The 17,299-nt window shown below is 37.7% G+C and overlaps 1 protein-coding gene and 1 long non-coding RNA gene across 22 annotated transcripts in view; one reads left to right on the plus strand and one right to left on the minus strand.

The window, feature by feature from the left end:
- LOC310741423 overlaps window positions 1-17,299 on the minus strand; it is a 207,216-nt gene that overhangs the window by 138,688 nt on the left and 51,229 nt on the right. The gene's annotated exons all lie outside the window — the stretch shown is intronic.
- Window positions 1-17,299, plus strand: part of fryb (furry homolog b) — an 83,715-nt gene that overhangs the window by 28,386 nt on the left and 38,030 nt on the right. For all 21 annotated transcript variants that reach the window (XM_083568967.1, XM_083568968.1, XM_083568959.1 and 18 more), the window contains exons 3-16: window positions 4,678-4,731; window positions 5,955-6,094; window positions 6,287-6,377; window positions 6,474-6,553; window positions 6,669-6,749; window positions 8,467-8,635; window positions 8,915-9,007; window positions 9,831-9,929; window positions 14,409-14,510; window positions 15,344-15,447; window positions 15,561-15,669; window positions 15,855-15,941; window positions 16,275-16,446; window positions 17,023-17,155. In XM_083568967.1, coding sequence (XP_083425093.1) covers window positions 4,678-4,731; window positions 5,955-6,094; window positions 6,287-6,377; window positions 6,474-6,553; window positions 6,669-6,749; window positions 8,467-8,635; window positions 8,915-9,007; window positions 9,831-9,929; window positions 14,409-14,510; window positions 15,344-15,447; window positions 15,561-15,669; window positions 15,855-15,941; window positions 16,275-16,446; window positions 17,023-17,155 — 1,514 coding nt within the window. The remainder of the gene's footprint in view (window positions 1-4,677; window positions 4,732-5,954; window positions 6,095-6,286; window positions 6,378-6,473; window positions 6,554-6,668; window positions 6,750-8,466; window positions 8,636-8,914; window positions 9,008-9,830; window positions 9,930-14,408; window positions 14,511-15,343; window positions 15,448-15,560; window positions 15,670-15,854; window positions 15,942-16,274; window positions 16,447-17,022; window positions 17,156-17,299) is intronic.

Genomic DNA, 17,299 nt, shown 5'->3' on the forward strand with positions numbered 1-17,299 from the left:
GTGATGATGATCAAAAGCGAAGTGTATTTCTGAGTCAGTGTAGAAGACTGTTGACATCAACTACAGTCCAATCCAGGCAGGCCTGGATGAAGTGGGAAGATCCACGGGGGGGGGGGAGGGGCAGGAACAGTGGTCACTGGAGCCTCAGGAGCATGTTTAACTCGACCAAGAGAGAGAGAGAGAGAGAGAGAGAGAGAGAGAGAGAGAGAGAGAGAGAGAGAGAGAGAGAGAGAGAGAGAGAGAGAGAGAGAGAGAGAGAGAGAGAAGAGGGTGACAGGAAGAGAAGGATATGGATTATTAAGTGTACCTATTGTTGCATGAGAGTTAAAGTCACTGTGCAGTTTGGACTCCGGCAAGACTCGCTATGGCAGCATAACTAAAAGGGAGAACCAGAAGGCAACACAGACATGAGGGATCTCTGGGATAAGAGACGGCCCACCACACCACCATCAACAAACCTGAGTGAACACGTGAATGTGAGGGGACGACAGCGTACAAATATCCCAGTTCACCAAACACTCTATATCAATGTTCCCTCCAGATCTGAGCCTTTACCTGAGAAAAAATCTACTGATTAAAGGCTTGACTGAATAAATATGTTTTCAACCTCGACTTGAACACTGAGACTGTGTCTGAGTCCCGAACACTGGTTGGAAGGCTGTTCCATAACTGCGGGGCTTTATAAGAGAAAGATCTGCCCCCTGCTGTAATCTTCATTATTGGAGGAACCAACAGATAGCCAGCACCTTTTGATCTAAGTAGGCGTGGAGGATCATACTGGTACAGAAGTTCACTCAGATACGGTGGTGCGAGACCATTAAGTGCTTTATATGTCAGTAGTAGAATTTTATAATCAATGCGAGATTTGATTGGGAGCCAGTGTAGACTGATTAATACAGGGGTGATGTGGTCATATTTCCTAGATCTAGTGAGGACTCTTGCTGCTGCATTCTGAACTAACTGAAGCTTATTTATGCACCTACTCGCACACCCAGACAGTAAAGCGTTACAGTAGTCTAATCTAGAAGTAACAAAAGCATGAACTAGTTTTTCTGCATCCTGTAACGACATCATATTTCTAATTTTAGCAATATTTCTAAGGTGAAAAAAGGCGATCCTGGTAATATTATTCACGTGAGCCTCAAAGGAAAGACTCGAGTCAATAATCACACCAAGGTCTTTGACAGCCGTACACGCTGAAACAGAAACACCATCCAGAGATGTTAGGTAATCGGAAAGTTTGCTTCTAGCTGCATGTGGTCCTAGTAAAAGTACTTCCGTCTTATCTGAGTTTAGCAGAAGAAAGTTATCGAGCATCCACTGTCTAATGTCCTTTACACATTTTTCAACATTGTTAAGCTGATCTCTCTCATCTGGCTTTGCTGAAATATATAGCTGTGTATCATCAGCATAGCAATGGAATCTAATACCATGTTTATGAATAATTTCTCCAAGAGGCAGCATATATAAAGAGAAAAGCAGAGGGCCTAAGACAGATCCTTGAGGAACACCAAACTTTACCTCAGAGAGTGTGGAGAACTCACCATTAACATCAACAAACTGATAGCGATCAGTCAAATAAGACCTGAGCCAAGAGAGAGCCGTTCCCTTTATTTCAACAACGTTCTCAAGTCTAGCAAGTAGTATAGTGTGATCAATGGTGTCAAAAGCTACACTAAGGTCGAGCAAAACAAGTAAGGAGACAAAACCCTGATCAGAGGCCAATAACAGGTCATCTACCACCTTAACTAGCGCCGTCTCTGTGCTATGATGAGGCCGAAATCCTGACTGATACATTTCAAAAATGTTATTCATAAGTAGGTGTGATCATAACTGCTGTGCTACAACCTTTTCCAAAATTTTGGCTATGAAGGGGAGATTTGATATTGGTCTGTAGTTGGACAGCTGACATGGGTCAAGGTCAGGTTTCTTAATTAGGGGGTGGATAACTGCCAGTTTGAAGGATTTTGGTACAAAACCAGTGCTAATGGAAGAGTTTATTATTTTTAAAACAGGTTCAATTACCTCTGGAATGATCTGTTTAAAGAAACTTGTAGGCAAGGGATCGAGAATGCAGGTTGATGATTTTGATGAGGAAATTAATGAAATTAAGTCATTCTCGTGAATAGGAGTAAAACCTTGTAATTGATTGTCTGTTATAATTACACTGCTGTCTACAGGGTTACTTGTAAAATAATTTGGATTTATATTAACCGTCTGGATTTTTTGCCTGATGTTTTCAATTTTATTATTAAAAAAGTTCATGAAATCATTAGTACCTAATGATGGTGTGCATGTGAGTGCAGTGCTTTTATTCCCTGTTAATTTTGCTACCGTGCTGAATAAAAATCTAGGATTATGCTTGTTATTTTCTATGAGGGTGGAGAAATATGCTGATCTAGCAGCACTAAGAGATTTTCTACAAATTAGGAGGCTCTCCTTCCATGCTATTTGAAATACTGTTAATTTTGTTTGACGCCATTTACGTTCTAATTTTCGAGTGGTCTGTTTTAAGGTGCGTGTATGATCATTATACCACTGTGCTAATTTTTTCTCCCTGATCATTTTGGTCTTAAGGGGAGCTACATCATCTAGGGTATAACGTAATGTTGATTCTAGGTGTTCAGTGGCCCAGTCGAGCTCTGCAGGGTCAGACGGAGATCTATCTAATATCGTAATTTCTGGAAGATTGTTAATAAAACGCGCTGCTGTAGCTGACGTGAAAGTACGCTTAACACGATAACGTGGTGAAGTAGTAATGCAATGACTGAGGCAAATTTTAAAAGAGATGAGATAATGGTCTGAAATAGCTTCAGACTGTGGAATTATGACTACGTTTTTTATTTTTAATCCAAATGTTAACAACAAATCGAGAGTGTTCACCACTATGAGTGGGTCCTATAACATTCTGATTAATTCCAACTGAATCTAGAATGGACACAACAGCTGCTCTTAAGGAGTCTTCCTGATTATCAAAATGAATGTTAAAATCACCAACAATTAATGCTTTGTCTACAGAAGTAACTAAATGATGAAATCTGCAAATTCTATGAGAAAATCAGAGTAGGGCCCTGGGGGTCTATAAATAATAATGAGTGGAATTGTCTGACTGGACCTGCTTTCAGACACTGAATATTTTATGCTGGTGTAAAGAACTTTAAATGTTTTACATTTGTGTTTAGTCTTTTGTGTGACGCTTAGATTATTATTATAAATAGCTGCAACTCCGCCTCCTCTGCCATTTAGACGGGGTTGGTGTATGTAACTATACCCAGGAGGACTCGCTTCATTTAATGCTAAATATTCATTTGGTTTAATCCATGTTTCTGTCAAACACATTATTTTAAACTCCTGGTCGGTAATAATTTTGTTTACATTAAGCGCTTTAGACGTGAGAGATCTAATATTCAGCAATCCTATCTTTAGATCAGAGGTGCTGGCTAATACTAAGACGTCATGGTTTGAAATCATGCATGGCACGGAAGGTTCCCCTGCTTAAACCAGCACATGTCCTGGCACGTCTTAAGTTTGCCAATGACCATTTGGATGATCCAGAGGAGTCATGGGAGAAACTCATGTGGTCAGATGAGACCGAAATATAACTTTTGGGTCATAATTCCACTAAACGTGTTTGGAGGAAGCAGAATGATGAGTACCATCCCAAGAACACCATCCCTACTGTGAAGCATGGGGGTGGTAGCATCATGCTTTGGGGGTGTTTTTCTGCACATGGGACAGGGCGACTGCACTGTATTAAGGAGAGGATGACCGGGGCCATGTATTGCGAGATTTTGGGGAACAACCTCCTTCCCTCAGTTAGAGCATTGAAGATGGGTCGAGGCTGGGTCTTCCAACATGACAATGACCCGAAGCACACAGCCAGGATAACCAAGGAGTGGCTCTGTAAGAAGCATATCAAGGTTCTGGTGTGGCCTAGCCAGTCTCCAGACCTAAACCCAATAGAGAATCTTTAGAGGGAGCTCAAACTCCGTGTTTCTCAGCGGTAGGCCAGAAACCTGACTGATCTAGAGAAGATCTGTGTGGAGGAGTGGGCCAAAATCCCTCCTGCAGTGTGTGCAAACCTGGTGAAAAACTACAGGAAATGTTTGACCTCTGTAATTGCAAACAAAGGCTACTGTACAAAATATTAACATTGACTTTTTCAGGTGTTCAAATACTTATTTGCAGCTGTATCATACAAATAAATAGTTTAAAAATCATACATTGTGATTTCTGGATTTTTTTTTTTTTTTTAGATTATGTCTCTCGCAGTGGACATGCACCTACGATGACAATTTCAGACCCCTCCATCATTTCTAAGTGGGAGAACTTGTAAAATAGCAGGGTGTTCAAATACTTATTTTCCTCACTGTATTTAAAATATAGATTAATGTTCCAACATTATTTATTTGAACTCGTTGTCTTATAGGCCCTTTATAAGTCAGTTTCTGCAATAAGTTTTTTTATTTTTTTATATGATGGTAATTTGAAAAACATAGCTGCTTTTTCTTGAACTAAGCTGACTTAGCACCTGTGCCTGACTTTTAAATTTTAATAAAGTTGTTAGCAGGCATTATATGGTAAATTGTGATTTAAAGAACACTTAAAGAAATATGTGATGAGTTAAGGAAATGTAAGAATATGTGTTTTTAAAAGATTTGTTGTTTCTTCCTGTAGGAAAAGCTGCTCACCAAATCTCTACAGAGGGGAGAAGACCACCAGTTTGATCAGGTAATTCAAGGCAGATTATTAGAGTTATTGATCAGTAAAGAGTTCCTAATTTTTACATAGAGATAGAAAGAATGCGAAATGAAAATGAAAATTAAAAATGAAAATGGATTATACCAAGTTTTCTGAGATCATATTTTATATTTTAGTTGCACCATGTTAAAACTTATTAGCAACATATATGACAAATAATTTAAGTTTTCTGACTTGTAAAGAACTACATGTACTGCATCCTTTTTGCTTTAATGGCATCATATAGTTGCATTCTTAAGCCAAATGTTTATATACACCTGTACCCATCAACCCGTGTGTTCTTAATGATCATCCTGCTCTATCCTAATTTAATTCCCGCTTTGCTGTTATCATTTTTCCCATTCTTCTGGGAAAGCTTTACATTGTAGAGTGTGGCTTTAAGTGGTTTGTCCATTCAGCCACAAGAGCATTAGTAAGGGTGGGTACTGATGTTTGGTGATGAGACATGGGATACTGTCAGCTTTCCAGTTTAACCCAGTTTATTGAGTTTAAAGTAGGGCCTGTTTACTCATCTTCTGCACCAACCTTTGCAAACAACGTCTTTATAAAGCTTGGATTTTTCCACAGGACTTGTTTGGACCTCACAGTTCCAGTGAAAAGAAATTGTGATAGCATACCTAGACATTCTTCACAATTATGTGATTCCAGCATTGTGGTAACTGTTTATACATTCGTCCATGTAGGGTATGATGGCTGGAATTGTGAGATATATAAAATGGTTTGGTTTGGTTAAAGCTCTATGCCTAGTACCTAAAAATACTTTTAGCTGGTGAACTCCATTTGCTCACATACTGTATTTAGCCAATTCATCTCTCAAATATGGCCTTGTAGTGTGTGTGCATATGTGTGTTCATGGGTGTGGGAATTCTGAACATCCACATGCAGACACTCCTCCCTTCCTGTGTTTGGTTTAGCCCATCCACACCCACCATTCTGGGGCATGACTTTAATATTTTAGCCTGAAATTCTCAGCCTCTACAGCAATTACAGACACTTAGAAGGACCCCCTGCTTTCCAATTGTTTCTCGTAATTTGCTCTTTTGGTCAGTGTACGTTAACCATGAAGAGTAATTACAGTCAGTGAAAAAAGTTCCACATGGCTTTGTTGCTTTTAAGCTATTCGTTTTTAAATTACGAACTAAATATATTATACTTAAGAAAAGTAATACATTAATAAAACCATTCTCTTTTAGGTGATTAGCACAATGAGCTCTCTGGCTGAGTACTGCCTGCCCTCCATCCTGCGCACGCTCTTTGACTGGTACAAGCGACAGAACGGCCTAGAGGATGAGTCTCATGAGTACCGACCTCGAGCCAACACCAAATCAAAAAAGTAAGCTCTCTTTAATGCATTAATTTTCCAGGAAATGACATAATTGGAAGAATGGCTGAGTAATGTTTTACTTAGCCACCACTGTTAAAACTAATCTCAGTTTAGGAATTTCCACTCATGTAAATGTAGAGTCTTTGTTTTAGTGCCACTACTACACAATTGTGTATGATTTGTCTGTCTCTTCTCCCTCAGTGATGAACAACAAAAGGATTATCTGTTGGAAAGGCGAGATTTAGCAATAGACTTTATATTTTCTCTGGTACTCATTGAAGTTTTAAAACAGGCAAGTTGCATATATCTTCAGATTTTGTGTGACTATTTGTTACTAATGTAACATTATCTATATAGTAGCAAACTGTCACTATTGATGTGCCTCTAGATTCCTCTTCACCCTCTTCTGGATGACCTTATTCAAGAAGTAATAAACCTGGCTTTTAAGCACTTCAAATATAAAGAAGGGTAAAGATCTAATTTATTGAAATTTTTATACAAAATTCACATACTCAAAGAATATATGGTTATAAATTACGGTTAAAATTCTTTTAATTTTTGAGTACCGTTCTGTTTCACACAGGTACACAGGGCCCAACACATCCAACATGCACCTTGTGGCTGATCTGTATGCTGAGGTGGTTGGGGTGGTGGCTCAGTCTAGGTAGGTTTTAACTATAAGTTGTTTTTGCTGCTTTTGTCACACTTGCCTAGATACTTTATGGTAATTTATGCATTGCGTACAAAGTGTATTTTGTAAAATATTTAACTTATTGATAAAATAATTGCCTAAAGTTCTTTAATACTGGCTGCAATTAACTGTTATACTCAAGGAAATAAAAAATTCAATCATGTCTGCTGACTGTGATGTCATCCCAAATCTCAACAGCCATGACAAATGAAAAATTACTTTGTAAGAATTCTGTAGGGAATGCTACAATTACAGTCATTATTTATTGTACTAAAATGTACTGCACTAATAAAAGGACAAGAAATGTGTCTGCAAAGCATGGCCCAATATTTACATAATGTTTATATGTATATAATGTATAATATATTCTAGTATGCATATGCATTACAATATTTAACAATTGATATCGATATGTATTTGTTATTGTTTGTGGGATATCTTATTTATTGTTTTTGCTTATTAACTCTACACTGCAATTCAATTGGTAGATTTATGTAATTACTACATATAAATAAATTATTTGCTATTATTTTTATGACCATTTTTCATCAGTGAAATGTTTATAATAAGCCTTAAAAACATATGCTGTGTTGAAATACAGTAATTTACAAGCCACATTTAGAAATCTTTATATGTTGTCTGAGTACATTACATTAATGACACACAGAAATGAACCCAATCTTAATTTAGCAGAGTCTCCAGGCTGATGTTAATGACACTGCTTTATGTATAATGACCTGTAATTGATTTTAAAAGTTCTGTAAATATGTAGCTGTGGTGGTCTGGATTACAAAACTATGTTATTTGTTCAGGCTGTTTTAACCAGTGTACATTTCTTACAGTCACATGAGCACTTCAGTTCCCATTATGTGTGAGGGAGAAGTGGCTGAATCTCTAGAACTGAAGAGTGAAAGTCAGAGAGAGAAGGAGAGAGACAGACAGACAGAGAGAGAGAGAGAGTGAGAGAGAGAGAGAGAGAGAGAGAGAGAGAGAGAGAGAGAGAGAGAGAGAGAGGAGCTCTCCTCCCATTTTTCCCGTTCCAGATGCCTTTCTAAATATAGAGCTTAAGATCTCTCCCTGTGTCACAGCAATCAAACTTCACACACTTACTCAGGCACTAAATCACACACACACACACACACACACACACACACACACACACACACACACACACACACACACACACACACACACATACACACACACACACACACACACATTCATAATGCACAAGCAAATGACTAGGAAAAAAATACTCTATTCTTATTGGTTTTCTCCTGATGCAGCAACTTCTGCCATATTAGTCATTATGTGCTCCGAGGTTGTCCTGGTGTCCTTGCATGTCCTTTTTAGGTGTATTTATTCCTCTATCTACCAAATGTACACTTTAACAAAACACATTTTGCGCTCCTCAAATTTTATAGCTTTATTGACAGACACAAGATATATGAAAGACATTTTTTTAAATGCTAATGACCATGAAAGTAAATGTTTCATGCTGAATACATTTGTAATGTATTCAGCATGAAACATTACAAATGTATTCAGCATGAAACATTTACTTTCATGGTGAATACATTACAAATGTATTCACCATGAAAGTAAATGTTTCATGCTGAATACATTTGTAATGAATACAATAATCTATCCCTGGTCTAATTTTGGTCTCTGACTGATTTCCATCTTGTAGGTTTCCCGCAGTGAGGAAAAAGTTTATTTCAGAGCTGAAAGAGCTCAGGCAGAAGGAACAAAGTCCCTATGTAGTCAAGAGCATCATAAGCCTCATCATGGGGGTCAAATTCTTCCGCATTAAGATGTACCCAGTGGAAGACTTTGAAGCCTCATTCCAGTTTATGCAGGTGCAGTGATCTTTTTATCAGTGCGATATATTATAATCGACAAATTGTTGAACAATGTTAGAAGCTTACACTTATGTTCCAATATTGATACCCGACTTCTTTGGAACCTGAAAATGAGCGTTTGCAGCATATTAATGTAATGATTAGCGTTTAAATTAACTCAGGAATCGACATTCCAGAATAAAAAACATATCTGTAAGATACTATGAGCTAGTAGTTATGGGTAGTAAAAGTTTTGTATATGCATAATTAATTGTCTGTGCATTGTTTCTTTCGCAGGAATGTGCCCAGTATTTCTTAGAGGTAAAGGATAAAGACATTAAGCACTGTCTGGCTGGCCTCTTTGTGGAGATATTGGTCCCAGTGGCAGCTGTAAGTTCTCAAACGATCTCACATAGGCTTGGCTGAGCTTTATTCATTTTCTCATATGATTACTATGGTATGAACTTACTGTAAAAATGTTCTTTAGCTTTTATATAAAAGTTCTGAAGTTAAGTTGAAAAGAAATGACACACAGTAACTTTTTGATGCTGAAGTTTTATAGTTATAGATCTATAGACACTGTAATAAAATAATTTTGACAGTGCTGATATTTTTAATAGTGTGCAAGATTTCTTACTGTATTGATATTTAAAGGTTTTTTTTTTTTTACAATTATCGGGTCACTCTACTTCTACAAGTAAATTATCATAAAAATTATATTTTATAGTTTTATTTTGACTCAAAATGTATTAATAGACATAGATGCTTTATTCAGAGATTGCTATAAAGCCAATTAAACTATTAATAGTAACTTGACTTTTTAACTGTTTGTCTATTTCACAACATTTTTGGAAAGGATAAAATAGACCATTTAAGTTTAAATGTACATGTTGGCATTAATTTTTAGATGTAAAAAGAAATCAATGATTCATTCTTAATATGATTTTCATTATATTTTTTATATAATGAATGTTTTTAACTATTCAAATTCATAGCATGTTTTTGAAAACACGGTGTGTTTGTTTTATAAATAAAAAATGTCCTATCTCATCATCCTCTCTGATAGTTGATATTGGGTTAGCATACTGTGAATTTTTTATACCACTCCACCCCTACTTCTGACACCTGGTCACACTGAATGGAAATATGATAATGTCGAACAATAATCTCAGGGCTATAATCAAGAATGTCTTTGTGTCTCATCCCTGTTTAGAGCGTGAAGAATGAGGTAAATGTGCCATGTCTGCGGAACTTTGTGGAGAGTCTGTATGACACCACCCTGGACCTTTCTTCAAGGAAGAAGCATTCTCTGGTGAGTGATTCAATCTTCACCTGTGCTTGGAGTGGGGGGGACTCACATAGCTCATCTCATAGCTGGCATGCGGTCTTGCACCAGATATTCCAGAGTTTGCTAACCACTACACATAGAGAGGTCAAGTCTACATGAGCAGTCAAACTGCAGTCAGGTCAAGTTTATTTCTATAGCGCTTTTCACAACATTATCTCAAAGGAGCTTTACAGAATTTTAAGAATTAAGGTAAATTGTGTGCATTTTTACCTGATGAGCAGCCATGGCGACTGAGGCAAGGAAAAACTCCCTTAGATGTTATGAGGAAGAAACCTTGAGAGGAACCAGACTCAAAAGGGGAACCCATCCTCATTTGAGTGACATCAAGAGTGTGATAATAATTCTTTAAAACAATACAGAACACTGGAGAGTGAGAACTAACATGAGCACTGAAATGTAAGATTATAAGTAATGTTCTTTCTATAGTCTTTTACAGCCATTTATGGTTAAAAAACTAGGAGCTACTGAGCAACTTATAAAATAGCTTAACATTTGAGATCATCTTGGATCCAACACCAGCTTCTCTATGTCAGAGCCTTTAAATACTAAAGGAGGTCCAGTGTCCAAACTCCACATGAGGTGGGATTCAATTGCCGCTGGTACATCCCTAGATTGTTCGGCATGTTTGCGCCGGTCGGTATTTACTTCTTTAAAGGTCCACAATCTACAGGAGGTGGGACGTGACTGGGGCTGGCGAAACCTCAGGATGCCTCGGGATGGGTAGAGAAAGAGAAGCAGTGGAGAGAAATTAACGTAGCTGCTGTTCATGATATTAACAGCACAAGTTGATAATGTGCATGTGATCAGATGTACTGGAGAACAAGGTTATGATATGTGATGTGTGTTATGTGTAGGCCTTGCTAAAAAGATACGTTTTTAATCTGCACTTAAACTGGGAGTGTGTGTCTGAGCCATGAACAAAGTTTAGGAGCTAAATGTGAGAATGCTCTATCGCCTTTAGTGGACTTTGCTATTCTACTAGGAACTACTAGAAGTCCAGATTTTTGAGATCTCAGGAAGCGTGACGGATTGTAATGTGTTAGAAGACTGGAAAGATACATGGAAGCCAAACCATTTAGTGTTTTATAGGTAAGTAGCAGTAGTTTGTAGTCGATTAGAAACTTAAAAGGTAGCCAGTGTAGGGATGATAAGATTGGGGTTATATGGTCATATTTTCTCGACCTTGTAAGAACTCTGGCTGCTGCATTCTGGACAAAATGTAGCTTTTTCATTAATGATGCAGGACAACCACCTAGTAATGCATTACAATAGTCCAGTTTGGAGGTCATGAACACATGGACGTTCAGATATAGACAACATGTTTCTTAGCTTGGCAATATTTCTAAGGTGGAAGAAGGTCGTTTTTGTAACTTGGTTGATATGATTTTTAAAAGGACAAGTAGCTGTCTAAAATAACACCCAGGTCTTTTACTGTTAAACCAGTAGTTATAGAACATCCTTCTAAATGCAGGTTGAATAGCAAAATCTTGGTCTTATCAGAGTTTAATAATAGAAAGTTTTGAGTCATCCAGTTTTTTAATTCTTTTACAGACTCAGTCTGCGTATGACTATTATACCATGGTGCAGGTGTTTTTTCTCTAACCTTTTTTAACCGGATGGGGAAACGGTGTCTAATGTGCTAGTGAGGATAATGTCATTTCATCTCGGTTGTTAGCATTTATGGGTTTAGTAAGAAATTGAGATAAATCAGGCAGGTTATTTCTGAATCTGTCCTTAGTGGCCGGAACAATAGTCTTACCAAGTCGATAAAGTGTTGAAACATGGCTAATCTGCTCTACCGGTAGCGTGTACAGTATGACGTAATGGTCTGTGATGTCATAACTCTGAGGTAAAATATATATATATCAGTGATGTCTGCTCCGTGGGATATTATTAAGTCTAGTGTGTGATTAAAATGATGAGTTGGTCTGGTGATGTTTTGTTTAACCCCAAAAGAGTTTAATAAGTCCACAAATGATGTCCTAGGGCATCGTTTGCCTCATCTACATGTATATTTAAATCTCCTATAAGCAGCATTTTATTAAAATTTATCAACAGGTCTGAAAGAAAATGAGCAAACTTTTGAAGAAAATCACCGTAGGCCCTGGGGGTCTGTACACGGTGGCCAGAGCGAGAGATTGTAGGGGTATGTCTGAAAGTACAACTTTAAAAATGAGCACTTAAAATTATTTAAACCTGAATCCTAATTTTTGACTATCATTAAGAAGGGCACTATAAATGGTTGCTACACCACCCCCATGACTGACTGGGCACATGCTTATAAGCATATCCTGACTTGTTTAGACTCATATAATCATCTGGTTTAATCCAGGTCTCAGTAAAACAAAGTGCATCTAGATTATTATCTGTGATCATCTCATTTACAATTGGATGCAAGTGATTTAATGTTTAAATGACAAAACTTTAGAACTTTTTTGCTTATCTGGCATTTTTCAGTTTTAACTTCAATAAGATAACTTCTGGATCTTGTGTATTTATTTATTGGTTTTACTACATGTACTTGTAACTATTTGGTTTGTTGTATAAATGTTTCATAGTTGTAAATTGCATGATATCTTACTTTCAGTCAGAGACATCCTAGAGATGTTGTCTGATAGCACTGCTGCTCCAACTTTGCTGGATTGCAGGCCATCAGGGCGGAAGAACCTAGGATGCGCCCAGAAAAAAATCCAATTATCAATAAAGAGTAGCTTGTGTTCTCAGCACCATGACTGTAACCATTCATTTAGTGCAAAAGTCTACTAAACTTCTCAATCCCTCGCTGGTAAGTGGGAAGAGGTCCTGACACTATGATCCTCGTCGTGGGTGATGTGCTGCGTACCGTCTCCACCAGGATCCTGAAATCCCTCTTTAAGATCTCGGTTTGCCTCAGCCTGGAGATCAACAGCTCTGAAGTTCTCGTTCAGAATCGCAGATATCTTCGTAGCGACATCGAGAACACGAGCACCAGGAGAACAGCGAGTGTGCACGTTACCTTTGGCTACGGTAGCGCGGATATGACAGACGATGGAATCTCCAAGTATCACGGTATCACATTCTGTCTCGCGGAGAGTGGTGAAGCATTTCTTGGTCGAGATCTTGAAGGCCGGTGGTGGTGGTGGTGGCGGGGGAGACGTTCTCGACCGGGGCTTGGCTCACGTCTTCCGCTGCTGCAGCTTCCAGGATGCCCCCCGGTGCCGGAGTGAACGATACCTGGGAGGGCTGCACTGGTAGGTGCGCTGGGCCTGGGCAGAGAAACACATGGAGTTGAGGTGCTGGGCGCATTAGGTTCAACCCGAGAATTTTACCTGGGACGAGTGAGCGTCCGCCCGGGATGTTTCCAGCGCCGCTTTCCGCTCTCACAGCTGGGCATGCTTTGCATGCAGTGCGCAAATCAGTTTCTTTAAAGCCTCCAGCTCCAACTCCACTGTTTGCAACTCAAACAAATCTTCACCTCTGCTCAAAGGCAGACACACAACCGACATAGTGCTTATAATAGCGAATAGAGTTAAGATAAAGTGTGAGAGTTATGATAGTGTGAGGCAATGAATGTAGTCAACAAGAGTGGTAGTCGAGTTAACAAACTACACCATACAGGTGTATATGTATATGTACAGGTGCATACAGTATAGCTGTATGGTGGTGAACATTCACATACAATGTGAACGATGTCTGTGTGATGTCGGCCTGACTTAGTTCCCTAAGTCATTCTCTTTAAAGTAAATCTTTAATTAAAATGGCTGTTATAAAAGATTGCTATTTATTATATCTGAGGCAGTTTCCATCTGATCATAACATGTGATTAATGAATTCTTCAGGAGTTTTGTTTTTTGCTAATCCCTGGAATCTTTTGGAGCAATGAGCTGACACTATCATCACCTGGCAGAACATAATGGCTTTACAGACCCACTAAAATATTTCAGCTTTTATTAAAAAATACTATAAAACCATTGAGCAATATGTGAAGAAAAACATTGAAAACACATGGAAGCTTCATTTATGTAATTTATTAATATGTATATTGTATAAACATGATTGGGCACAGACATATGCACCTTTCTTCCATATAGCATTAATATTCCTGTCATCTTTGTCCTACGATCATCAGGAGTGATAAAATGAAACAACATAAAAAGTAACCATAATCATCATTAACTGATCTATATCTGTATATTTACTGCTTATAACTAATCACCAATGGTGATTAAAGGTAAAAGCAAAATGTTGCTTATCCATTCATCCTATCAATTGTTGCACATGTGCACCTTTTGTAGTGTCCGAAGTAGTGTTTAAAGACTAGTCCTGCTTAGTTTTGTGTAGTTTCATGATCAGTAATTTAGATCTTGATTTGAATTGCACAGAATTGCATATGCATACTATATAATCTACAGTAATAACAGGAATTTGGTGCTTCACTAAATTCTGTATTTGTGTGTTTTGCAGGCATTGTATCCGTTGGTAACATGTTTGCTGTGTGTCAGTCAGAAGCAGGTGTTCCTTAACAGATGGCACATCTTCCTGAACAATTGTCTGTCTAATCTCAAGGTGGGATTTGAAAGCATACAAGCATTAAAAGCAAAACCCTTAATAATTTATATGTGAAGAGAGATGACTAAAATTAAATAATAAATAACATTTTTACCAGACTTTAAATATTAAGTGTGTAGAATTGTACAGTGTAGCAGGAGTGAGACCTTGCTCTTCATTTTTTACCCTTTTAAAGTCCCAGCTTATTAGACAACTTTATATCAGCATCTTACATAGGTTTGAGAGTGGGGATGTACACTCATCTCTGTGTGTTAGGAAAACATGTACACCTCCTCATTCACTCAATTATCCAATCAGCTAATCATGTCTGAGGAGAATTGTGGTTTGAGGGGGAACCACAGTAGCTCAAATAATCACTCTTTACAACAGTGATGTGAAGAACATCACAGAATGCATAACACATAAAACCTTGAGGTGGATAGTCTACAATAGCAAAATACCACATCAGGTTCCACTCTTGTCAGTCAAGGACAGGATTCTATGTCTGCGTTGGGACACAGGTTCATCCAATCTGTGGATTTTAAGGAATGCAGACAGAAGAACCTGGGGAGCTGAAGCTTGAGTCTAATCAATTTCTTAAATATGCTTTGTTCTGCCTCTTTCTCATTCTGTCTAATATGTCACATTTATCTCTTTGAATAAGCTGACAGTTAGCTAGCAATACACACAATGTCAGAAATGAGATCTAATATTGACTCAGATCAGTTATAATAAATGGATGGATGGGTTTATTAATAACAACATTTATAGAATTTTCATATTTCAACAAATAAAACAAGCAGAAAAAAGTCATAAAAAATGAATGCAGCATCTTAATGTAATTTTTTCAGAACAAGGATCAGAAAATGGCCCGTGTAGCATTGGAGTCATTGTATCGGTTATTGTGGGTCTACATGATCAGGATCAAGTGTGAGAGTAACACAGCCACACAGAGGTAATTAAATTTTCTCCAACTTTACATGCTGATGACAGTTATGCTGATAATACATTTTGATCCCAGTAACCATCCATTAACTAAAGATGCATTTCTTCACACTTTATTTTTAGCCGTCTGACCTCCATCATTTCCACCCTGTTCCCCAAAGGATCCAGAAGTGTTGTCCCCAGAGACATGCCCCTCAACATCTTTGTCAAAATAATTCAGTTTATTGCACAGGTGAGGCTTAAGGCTTAACATGTGCATGCACAAATTCTGAAACTGTTTTATCTAGCTCTTTCTGACTGCTGATTTCCATCTCGTTGGCCAACAAAACAGCAGACTCTTCTTTCTGATGATGTGATCACATTCCTGATATCTAATGATGCTTTCAAGCTAAACTCCTCTATCTCTTTCTGCAATAGGAAAGACTGGATTTTGCTATGAAGGAAATTATATGTGACCTACTCAGTGTTGGCAAATCAGCTAAAGCTTTTAGTCTTAATCCTGAGGTAAAGTCATCTGTTATCTCCTCTTTTGAATGTGCATAATGAATGTCTTAAAATTGGTGTAATAGTGAACACAAATGCATAAATCTATTATAGAGTAATAACAGTAAAATGGTTTAATTTTTACAATGTTTCCTTTAGTAAAATATCCAATAACCTATATCTTGTTTTTAATATATTGTGGTTATTAGAGATTACTAGATTTAGATGAAATGTTTGGAGAGGGGATACTCAATAGCTGTTCAGAACATTTCCAAACTTTATAATCTGCCAAAATGACAAAATATTGTAATACTCATTTAGAGTGAGCCACTGTGTTTGGTTGTATTAATACAGAGAATGAACATTGCTTTGAGAGCATTCTTGGTCGTAGCGGACAGCCTGCAACAGAAGGATGGCGAGCCACCAATGCCCAACACTGGCGCTACACTTCCCTCAGGAAACACCCTGAAGAAAAAGAAGACCTACTTGAGCAAGACTCTAACAGAAGAACAGGCTAAGCTCATTGGTGAGTGTTTAGTTCATGCACATGCGCAAGAGTACAGCTTTTTGTAATTGAAAAACTTGAGTGTTCTGTATGTCTTCACTAATGATTTTTTTGGCTGAATGGGCAACACTCTAAAATGAAATGAAAGCTTTAAAATTAAAGAAAAAAAACAACAACAACAACATAAGAGGAAGCAAACTCATTATTTGTGTGATACTGGATACACTGCCAATGTAGATTAACCATCCACAAGCTTCCACTTCTCATGAAAACTGCCCATAGTCCCATATAAAAAGTGTACACTTGCACAAAAGCATTCTTTTTTCATCTGTAACGAAATACTAAAGAGCAATGTACTAATATTTAAAGCTTGATTTAGGTTTGGTTTGAAATAATAAACATGTGCACATGCATGTCTCAGTATGTATATATGCACTGTGCACCTGTTCACCTGTCTCAAAAATGACTGGAAATCATCTAATTGAATATAATATAATTTTATATTACATTTGGGCAATCAATTTTAGAACTATAATCAAAGTATGTGTTTACCACGTATTAACAATAGGTCATGCTGTCTCTGCTATTCTTTTTCAGGTATGGCACTGTACTACTCACAGGTAAGGAAGGCCATTGATAACATCCTAAGGCACCTGGATAAGGAAGTGGGCCGCTGTATGATGCTAACCAATGTGCAGATGCTTAACAAAGAACCAGAAGACATGATCACGTAAGTTTCACCTGTAGTCTCAGGTGTTATTTTAGATGTATAAACACAAATAAGAATATTTACCTGTGAGCTTAACATCAGCCAGGCCTATGCATAAACCAGTCCTAAGCTGAAATACATTCTGCAAATAATCTAACCCTAACC

This window comes from Silurus aristotelis (genome assembly GCF_946808225.1).
Source record: "Silurus aristotelis genome assembly, chromosome: 18".
NCBI lineage: Eukaryota > Metazoa > Chordata > Actinopteri > Siluriformes > Siluridae > Silurus > Silurus aristotelis.